Below are 10,531 nucleotides of genomic sequence, written 5' to 3'. Positions count from 1 at the left end.
TTCACCGTAGAAAGTGGGCCTTCGGAGGAATTCGTATTGCATCTCTCACAGCCCATATGCTGGTATGGGCACATGACATCATGGTTTCAGTCTCATGGCTCCAGCTTGGGTAGACTACCACCATTCTAGCACTTCGTGGATACACGATCCCTTTCTCTCACACGACCAGAGTTCGCTAGGGAGGACCTAATTCCACTAGATACCAGAAACACATGGACATACGGACACTCATTTATCCTATGGGATGCAATGTACTATTGGTTAGATAAGCACATCATCACATCAGCTAGGGATTGAGATGTTAGGTGCAGCAGAATGAATGTTGTTTCTCTCAAGATTAGTGATCTTTATTGCTCAAGGTTCCTTTTAGTTCTTAGGGAAAGAGAGAGCTTATGGAGTACTATGATCACGAACAAAGTGAGTGGATATCGAGCATGCAAGTGAATGAGACTGAGAGAAGGAGAGAGAAGAGATACGACACCAAGAGGTTGTAAAACCCTCCTCCGAAGGCCCCACTCTCGTCGGTAAGAGTGGTCTACTTTGATTGCACAAAGGTGTGCAATGCGTATGCAATGGACTGATGAATCTTGGACTATGCCGATGACGACGACGGTAGCAACAACGACGACTTGATGGCTGAAATCTGGGATCTTCTATTGGCTGAATTTCGTAAACTGTTCGGGGCTGAAATTGACTGTTTTACTGCTGTCTTGATGGCTGAATATGATGGGGGTGTCGGGGGTCATACTGTAGACAAAAACGTTGAACTGTTGTATTGCTGAAAACGCTGAGATGGCTGATCTGCTGGCGTTTTTGAATGCTGCAAATACTGAGAATCTGCAGGTCTTTGGGCTGCGTTTTTGCTACCAAAAACGCTGAGATGGATCCTCTTTGTTTGGGGCTGAAAACGCTGTATAACTGCAGCTTGTGATGGCAGTTACAAACGCTAGGGTTGGGCTGCCTGTCGGGGGCAAAAGCGCCAAGAAGAAGACTTGCTGGTGATGACTTTTGGGATCTGCAATGGCTAGAATACTGAGGGTGATGGCGTTCAAGGCAAGGACTGAAGCGTCAAGTGCTGGAAAATGCCCGCAAAGATGGGGATCCAAAAACGCTGGGGGTGCGGGGGGGGGGGGGGTTCTGCTGAGAAGTTGTCTGTTGAGCGGAAAGCTCCTACTGCCTCTTCTGCTGTGGAGTGCTAACTTGGGTTTGCTTATATATTAGCTTACCCAATTTGCCCTACTCACTACTCAACAAAAGTCACTTATTAAATAAGTGAACAATGTCAAAAATAGGGAAAATGGGATAAAGTCACTTGAAAAATTTCCAAACTGACTCTGATGGAAATACCGATGACCATGCAGTGTGCAACCGGAGGATATGCATCTACACTAAGTGATTGGGCATGCACGGTCTACGAATAGACTCACAAAAGTGCCAGATCACTTCTAATCTAGACTGACGGGAATTCTGCTATGCTATAGCTTGTCCACGGACACATGGGGTTGGATGTGTCACGTGACATGAGACTGACAGGTTCAGGAGAGTAACACCAGAAGCGAAGATATGCGAGTTATGTCATATAGAACCAAAGGCAAAGCTACATCACATTTCTCATTGTTCGGTGTACTATGAGGTACGAGACCGCTTTCACTGTCCATTCAGAGAGGGCTTTGGACTGTAAAAGATGTAGTTCCAAATGTAGGCTCAAAATGCTTGTGGACTCCCGTGGTGGTTACTTTAGGTTAGAACGCTAGCTCTGGATTAATGGCTACTGATCACCAAGAAATGTAGATCCAAGCTTTCCCCTTTTCAACAATAAACTCGTTACAGAGACTATCAATGTAATTTTGCTCGTCTACTTACTAGTAATGACGATGGCACTATGTCTTACAGCCTTGCTGGAGGTAAGGCAATGGGAGTATTATACTAGGAGAGCGACGGAGAAATAAACAGTTCTGGATAATCGACGGCATCAGCGCTGACTTAAAGAACTGAAAACCAGATGCAAAAAACGCAAATTTGGTACTCAGAATGCAACAAGTTCTCCATGCAAACCAGGACTGGAAATCTAGTTTTTCAATGAGGCTAATGGTAGAAGACAACAGGAAGTATTTGCTTCCCTTGCAACATTCAGTTTTCAGTTTCTAGCAGTTAGATTCCGCACCACAAACCCCAAACTTCACATATCTCACCTTTACGCAGCAGGTCCTCGCCACACGGCTAGGTTAGCTACTGTTTGCATATTCAGTCCGATGTTCGCAGATCTCGACATGTGCATTTTCAACGTATCGCCGTCACGTCGTCATCATCACTGTTCTCACCGATATACAGTCTTATGGATTTCAGCCCTTACCATTTTCAGTTTTCAGCCCGCTCGTTGACGTCCTCATCGTCGTCGACATCGTTGATAAGCCCACTGCATTGTAAATATTTGTACAACCAGTAGTAGTCTATTTTCACCATATAAAATGGCCCTTCCGAGGAATTCGTATTGCATTTCTCACAGTCCATATGTTGGTATGGGTTCGCTAGACAGAGTTTGATTCAACTAGGTACCAGGAACACATGCATACACAAACAATCATTTATCCTATGGGATACAATGTCCTATTGGTTAGATGGGCACATCATCGCATCAGCTCAACAAGAGTACCATCATTGTCGTTGATGCCCAGTGAAGCTTTTTATGGACAGCTTTTGGGGCTCTTCTTTTGCCATCCCTTGTAACCTTTATAAAGAGGTCATCCCAACCTAAATCATTTTAGAGCCTATTGTGCTAAAAAGTCGAGAGATTGAGACTGACAGATTTAGGAGACTAACACCAGAAACAAAAATATGCGGGTTGTATCATATAGAGCCAAAGACAAAGCTACATCACATTTCTCATTGTCTAGTATACTATGACCTACGAGGCCGCTTCCACTGTCCATTCAGAGAGGGCTTTCGACCGTTGGATAGAGTCATGAGATATCAAGATCAGACATACCCTAGGTTGGTTCTACTAGAGCTACGTAGACACGAGCAAAGTCTATTGAGGAGACCAAACAACGAGAGGCATTCACAGAGGGAGATCACTAACTTCTTTAGAGTAGGGACTCAACATCCAAGTGAGCATGCTTCACACAGGCTTCAGAGCCCACTTCTACTAGAGGTATATTAGTGTACACAGTCACTGAGCTCGGAGAGGTAGACGCCCACATCTACAAGGGCAACCACAACATTGACGGAGACTCCATCAGAGAGTCAAGACTACTCTACCACGACATGAGAGGCACCCAGCACGACTATCGACAAAGCTCTTTAGCAGCCAATGCAATGCTTTCTCAGACAATGCCCGACGCCGGGCATCCTCAGGCATGGACGATGATTTCAGTCTACCGATTTTAGTCTTTTCGTTTAGCCTCACACTTTACTTCATCTTGTTTTTGTACCCAGACATTGATTAGGTCCACTAGGATTGTATCAGTTTGGTCTCATAGGTATGGAACCTTCAGTACAAGCACCTTATTTTGTAATTCACCACATTTCAGCCTCGGTTAAAAACAATATTGTACACATAAGTTAATGGTCTTTTCCACGTTAGAGCAAGTAGATTCCAGTAGAATACTTGATCAAATCATCTCTTGTTTGTGTCCGTCTGCTTGACATCTGCGATCCTTTGTACAGTCCCGACTGTAGGTCGGTCAACTCCAACATGAACTTCCCAACACCACCTGTAGGTAGCGAAGAAAATCACAATTGAAAAAGATCCTACGATGTCCCCAAAGAAGCAGGACTGTGAGGTGCCTTGAACCTCCCATATCCCGCAAAAACAGCAATCGGCAAGCCATTTAAAATAAGGGCTGATCCAACTTGCATACCTGTGTACAAAAATTTAAAAATTGGCCCTGACTGCGTAACCGACCATTAATGCAAAATGAACTTTCAGTCTCGCCAGATCCAAAGCAAAGAGCAGAAAGGAAGATCGAAGCTCGTGTACATGGAGTGCGCGGATTCAAGTGGCTGTACAGAGTTTCCATCCAATAAACAGCGAGCGACTATGAAAATATGTTACCGAAAGGAGAAGAAATAGCACCGCAATGGCTAGGAGAAATACTAAAAAGATACCTGCATTACGTGCCAGCCGAGACCTGCAGAATGTTTAAAAAACCTATTTTGTGTAGCAGCACAATCAGACCGAGTTGGTGAAAATGCCCCAGTTTCCAGCAAGGCTGCACCAAGAGTCCAAGTCATGTCGCCCGGTTCAACTGTAACTTGCTCCTCCTTGAGATACAAACCATTCTGAAGTAGCTCAACGAGCTCATCCACAGTCCACAACACCTAATCTCACCTTTGTGTCCCTCCTCAAGGACCCATGTCTATTGTCAACTACAGGAGAGAAATCTGAAGGTACCCATATGATTCTCCAGGAAAGTGAAATCATGTCTACATATTAACAAAGAAACTATTCTTTACATTGGCAAAGACTGATGCTCATGATTCTTTTTGACATGGTGTCTGAGCAATTCAAACGTACCCCACCCCAGCCTAGTTGCCTTCAAACTTCTTAGTTCACGATAAGGAGTTGAATTTAGGGTCCTCAGATTAACAAGTAGGACACAACTGAAAAGCAAGTGCGAGGACAAGGGTCTGGTAGGCAGGCAAGGCAACCCCAACCAACCTCTATGTAGCCTCCATACAGAGCCCCTTGTCTATGCACGCCTAGCATTTGGTATTGCCCACAGGACCCTTGCCCTCACAACAAGTTTAGAGCTGATCCAAACCACAAAACAGTTTTAGCCTTAAGGAATCGGCAGGTTTGGGCAAGAGGCACATCATCGCATCAGCTCAACAAGAGTACCATCATTGTCGTTGATGGCCAGTGAAGCTTTTTATGGACAGCTTTTGGGGCTCTTCTTTTGGCATCCCTTGTAACCTTTATAAAGAGGTCATCCCAACCTAAATCATTTTAGAGCCTATTGTGCTAAAAAGTCAAGAGATTGAGACTAACAGATTTAGGAGACTAACACCAGAAACAAAAATATGTGGGTTGTGTCATATAGAGCCAAAGACAGAGCTACATCACATTTCTCATTGTCCAGTATACTATGACCTACGAGGCCGCTCCCACTGTCCATTCAGAGAGGGCTCTGGACCATTGGATAGAGTCATGAGGTATCAGGATCAGTCATACCTCAGGTTGGTTCTACTAGAGCTACGTAGACACGAGCAGAGTCTGTTGAGAAGACCAAACAACGCGAGGCATTCACAGAGGGAGATCACTAACTTCTTTAGAGTAGGGACTCAACATCCAAGTAAGCATGCTTCACAACAGGCTTCAGAGCCCACTTCTACTAGAGTGTACACAGTCACTAAGCTCGGAGAGCTAGACGCCCACATCTACGAGGGCGACCACAACATTGACGGAGACTCCATCAAAGAGTCAAGCCTACTCTACCACGACATGAGAAGCGCCCAACACGACTATCGACAAAGCTCTTCAGCAACCAATGCAATGCTTTCTCGAACAATGCCTGACGTCGGGCATCCTCAAGCATGGACGATAATTTCAGTCTATCGGGTTTAGCTTTTTAGTCTCACTTTACTTCATCTTGTTTTTGTACCCAAACGTTGATTAGGTCCACTAGGATTGTATCAGTTTGGTCTCACAGGTATGGAACCTTCAGTACAAGCACCTTATTTTGTGATTCACCACATTTTAGCCTCGGTTAAAAACAATATTGTACACAAGTTAATAGTCTTTTCCACGTTAGAGCAAGTAGATTCCAGTAGAGTACTTATCAAATCATCTCTTGTTTATGTCCGTCTGCTCGACATCTGCGATCCTTTGTACAGTCCCGACTGTAGGTCGGTCAACTCCAACATGAACTTCCCAACACCACCTGTAAGTAGCGAAGAAAATCACAACTGAGAAAGATCCTACGATGTGCCCAAAGGAGCAGGACTGTGAGGTGCCTTGAACCTCCCATATCCCGCAAAACCAGCCATTGGCAAGCAATTTAAAATAAGGGCTGATCCAACTTGCATGCCTATATACAAAAATTTAAAAATTGGCCCTGACTGCGTAACCCACCATTAATACAAAATGAACTTTCAGTCTCACCAGATCCAAAGCAAAGAGCAGGAAGGAAGATCGAAGCTCGTGTACGTGGAGTGCCCGGATTCAGGTGCCAGCCGAGACCTACAGAATGTTTAAAAAACCCACTTTGTGTAGCAGCACAACCAGACAGAGCTGGTGAAAATGCCCCAGTTTCCAGCAAGGCTGCACCAAGAGTCCAAGTCATGTCGCCCGGTTCAACTGTAACTTTCTCCTCCTTGAGATACAGACCATTCTGAAGTAGCTCAACGAACTCATCCACAATCCACAACACCTAATCTCACCTTTGAGTCCCTCCTCAAGGACCCATGTCTACTGTCAACTACAGGAGAGAGATCTGAAGCTACCCATATGATTCTCCAGGAAAGTGAAGATGCCAAATGGGGCTCCACAAGCTGATTGCCAACCCTTTGATCAGAGAGGAGGACAAGGTAGATATGGCCATGACATGGGCATATGGGATCATTGTGTTCCAAGAGACAAAATGAGAGAAACAACTCAATTCACAGAGCTTCATATGAGTACATGCTTATGTGGGCATGTGTATGGGGTGTGTGTATGGGAGCATATATTCATACTTAGTTCTACACCCACTATTGCACTGATGACATTAGTGGATTGTCATGATATTTGGTTAACACTGTGCATAATAGAGCTGATGGTCATATACTCTTGTGGTTGACTACAATGAGCTTATAACTGCACTTTCTTTATGGGTAAATCTGGGATACCGGGTCAGTGATCATCGAATCAGACGTTCAAGTTGAACAATCATCATTGCCATAGATGACCCTGATATAATTATCAATGACACTGCTTTTTCTACGTGTTAGACCTATAAACACATATATGCATATATATATGTACATTTAGGTATATTCATACACAGACCTACAGACCGTTTCTGCTTGAAATAACTGCATAGCAAACATATCACACGAATAAGTCCATTTCAACTCAAATTGTGCAAAGATGCGTCTCCAACACAACTATGTCGATGACATTTCTAGGAGGGAATGTCCTCTATACGGCTGTCGACACATAGTGAGATCTTGGTTTGCAGGTACTGTTCTATTTTCAAGTTTTGGGCTTATCCAGTTTGTCCTATGGTTTCAGCAAATTCAACTGTCTCTACAACCACAGTGAACTGACATGCATTTTTTGGTGTCAAAAGTAGGTTCACAGCAGCATTTCCAGCTCATTTTTCAAGCAATGTGAGAAGTTAGAACCACCCATTTTCTAGCAGGCAACCTCCTCTTGTGTGATTAGTTTATTTTGAGCTACTACGGTTCAAAATTGAATTGTTTGTGAAAATTGCTAGAGTTTCCTAATTTGCAGCATTTGTGATTCTTGTTAAAACTAAGGCCTTCCTTTCTAGACCTTACCTTCAAGTGGCTCAATACTATAGGAGCACATCTTGCATGTGATTCATTGAAGTTGTGTAAATGGCTGAACGTGTTGAAAACGCAAGCACACATTGCCAAAACCAAAACCTGTAATAACACAATGGTACTGGCAAACCAAAATAACACCCTGCTGTCCATGGGATATAGAGTCTAGACAGCACGTTATTGGCCATAATTGGATTGAAGATGCATCATCGCCCAGTTTGACTTAAAATATTCAACTCAAGAGATTGGAATGTCTGTAACGTGTTTGCTATGCGAATATGGTGAGTGAGTATGTAATAATACTTTGTCGTACATCCACGTGTACGTAAATACACAATTGTGTACAAACACACACACTAAACTTCATGATTTCTCATGAAGAAATATGGCATCAACATGTCGGAATTCATAGCAAGGATACATGCTGCTAATGTCAAATGTAATGTGTCAGTATGTGACATTTGAAGAAAAAGTGATTGGTTTGCCATGTACCTGCTGTTCAGTATGTGAGTCTGTCAGTTCATAGAGCTCTTGCCATTCTCGAAGTTGTTCTGCAGTCAATAAGGCGTCTAACCCCTGAACAGAATCATGAATCATGTATGTGTCTGTGTGTGTGTGCGAGAGAGAGAGAGCACGCGCTACAGAAGTGAAGCCGCTACAGAAAAAGTATTGAAGCCGACGCGTCCCAGCAAAAATTAGAAGTTTCGCTCCATGCTGTCCACCTCAAAAAAACTAGAGTGCTTAGTTAGCTATGTTCCATCGAAATTGAGATTGAACAAAATATTGGAAACCGAGAGAGAGAGAGAGAGAGAGAGAGAGAGAGGAGAGAGAGAGAGAGATTTCATGAAAGAATGTTAGATTTTTTTACCGGAGAGTGTTTGGGATATCGATTGCCGTGGCTCAGTGGTGTACCTCCACAGAAATTGGTTATTGATCGTAATGCTTTAAAGGGGTACCTCGTCAAAAACCACAAGGAGTGTTAAAGAGTTTTGTTAAGCTCAATGTTCATAATCATACAAGATGTCAATGTTACTGTTTTTTATGTTTCAGAAAAAAAGAAAACATGCAAGTCTCCTTGCATAGGGGAGTTTGCACAATCTTCTCCAATTTTTATAATACGAGGGAACGTGCCATTCCCACGGCAGCGTGCAATTTTCAATGCGTTCATTAACTGCGTTCTCAGTGTCAAAAATCAAAAAATGATAATGCTTACTCACCGCGCGATTGAATGTCTATCGCCAATGGACTTCCTTGCATCAACGATGTTGGGCATCTGTTGCACTTAACCCGCTACAAGAGACGACACCCCAGGGAGGATACCCTTCAAGAAGTTTTTGTGCTATTGTGAGGACACCACATTTTGTATACATATCAATCAAACCACCACCAAGCATGAAATTGTACTCCCAACAAACGTTGACTAGCAATCATATCGTGAATTCTAATATCTATGGCTACGTACGTGATTGCATCTGTTGACACGCATGTCTTCCAAATTCTTTTGTAGACGTAGTTGATTGCATCTGGATAGAGATCCTTCCTACGATCTTGTGGCGGCGTTCTGCACAACAAGCTCCTCGGGCGCTTTTCGTGCGTTCTGAAGAGCACCATATGTAACGTACACATACTTTTAGGCAAAGCCAAGCACAACTTCTTTCCTGTATCGCTCATTAGCCTTGCTCTTGTTGCGCACATCCCACAGTGAGTGCATTCAAGGAGTCCACACCGTAGATAGAAAGATGAAAATAGCCTAGAGCTTTCCGCGCTTGCTCCTGCGGTGCGTATCCCGCTACCAATGCATTGAAAGAGACGCCATTCCCATCATTTAATGCATTCGATAGCCAACATTTCAGGCAAAATGGTCATGTAGAACATGCCCATGTCATATTGCATCTTTGAAATTAATGTCAAAGCTTCCTCACCTGCCCTTGCTTGACATAACTGGATACAAAAGCACTCCAAGAGACTTCTGTTGGTGAGAAACCGTCACTTTTCTGAATCGCAACACACGTGTCATACTTATCAACAAAGATTGTGCCAAGCACGACATCTTATTTCAACAACCTCTGAACAACAGTAAAAAGCATATTTTTTGTGCTCGTATCAGCCTCTTGCATAGAGACACATGCCTTCAATGTGGACACGTAGGTGTTACCATATGGAGAGAGGCCCACATAGACATCTTGTGTACGTACATATGCCTTCAAGATGCACGCGTATGTGATTGCATCTGGAAAGAGGTCTTCACTTTAGATCCGTTGGAAACAGTCAAGAGCTTTTTGTCCGTGCTCCTGTTGCGCGTATCTTGCAATCAATCCACTCCAAGAGATGGCATCAGGGATATGAAGCTCCTCAGGCACGTTTTGTGCTTCCTGAAGTGCATCACATTCAGCATACATATCGACCAAGGCATTTCCAAGCACGAGATTTTTTTGCAACAGCCCTTAACTAACAACAGCAAAGTGAATTTTAAAGCCCATATCGGCATCTTGCATACAACCACATGCCTTCCAAATGCACGCAGTGTGTGATTGCATCTGGAGAGAGGCCCCCGCTTTGCATCCGCTGAAAAGAGCCGAGAGCTTTCTGTCCCTGCTCTTGTTGTGCGTATCCCGCAATCAATGTACTCAAAGAGACACCATTCTGGACATGAGGCTCCTCAGGCACGTTTTGTGCTATCTGAAGTGCACCACATTTAGCATACGTATCAACCAAGGCATTGTCAAGCACGACAATGTCTTGCAACAGCCCTTGACTAACAATATGAGCATGAATTTTAAGCCCATGTCAACTGCCCACAGCTTCCGGCGCGGCCCATGTCGGGCATATCCTACAGTCATAATGTTCCAAGAGACAACATCCCGCACCACATTTGGCATAAATATCGACCAAGGCATTGCCAAGCACGACAATTTTTTGCAACAGCCACTATTAAAGAGAATTTTGAAGCCTGTATCGACATCTTGCGTACAGCCACATGCCTTCAAGATGCATGCGCGTGTGACTACATCTGGAGAGAGGCCCCCACTTTGCATCCGCTGAA

The 10,531-nt window shown here is 43.9% G+C and overlaps 1 protein-coding gene across 1 annotated transcript; it reads right to left on the bottom strand.

The window, feature by feature from the left end:
- Positions 1 to 1,148: 1,148 nt before the first annotated feature.
- On the bottom strand, positions 1,149 to 8,221 carry LOC147453393 (uncharacterized). The gene is made up of 4 exons (XM_086515582.1): positions 7,981 to 8,221; positions 4,108 to 5,882; positions 3,861 to 3,891; positions 1,149 to 3,713 (listed from the first exon to the last, which is right to left on the bottom strand). The coding sequence occupies exons 2-4, from the start codon at positions 4,231 to 4,233 to the stop codon at positions 3,580 to 3,582; spliced, it is 291 nt and encodes a 96-aa protein (XP_086371708.1). The 5' UTR covers positions 4,234 to 5,882; positions 7,981 to 8,221; the 3' UTR covers positions 1,149 to 3,579.
- Between the last annotated feature and the right edge of the window lie 2,310 nt (positions 8,222 to 10,531).

Source organism: Adiantum capillus-veneris, chromosome 7 (assembly GCF_014529385.1).
Source record: "Adiantum capillus-veneris isolate H3 chromosome 7, ASM1452938v2, whole genome shotgun sequence".
NCBI classification, from domain to species: domain Eukaryota; kingdom Viridiplantae; phylum Streptophyta; class Polypodiopsida; order Polypodiales; family Pteridaceae; genus Adiantum; species Adiantum capillus-veneris.
Note: the sequence above shows the minus strand (reverse complement) of the source record. Positions and strands in the feature narration are given on the sequence as shown.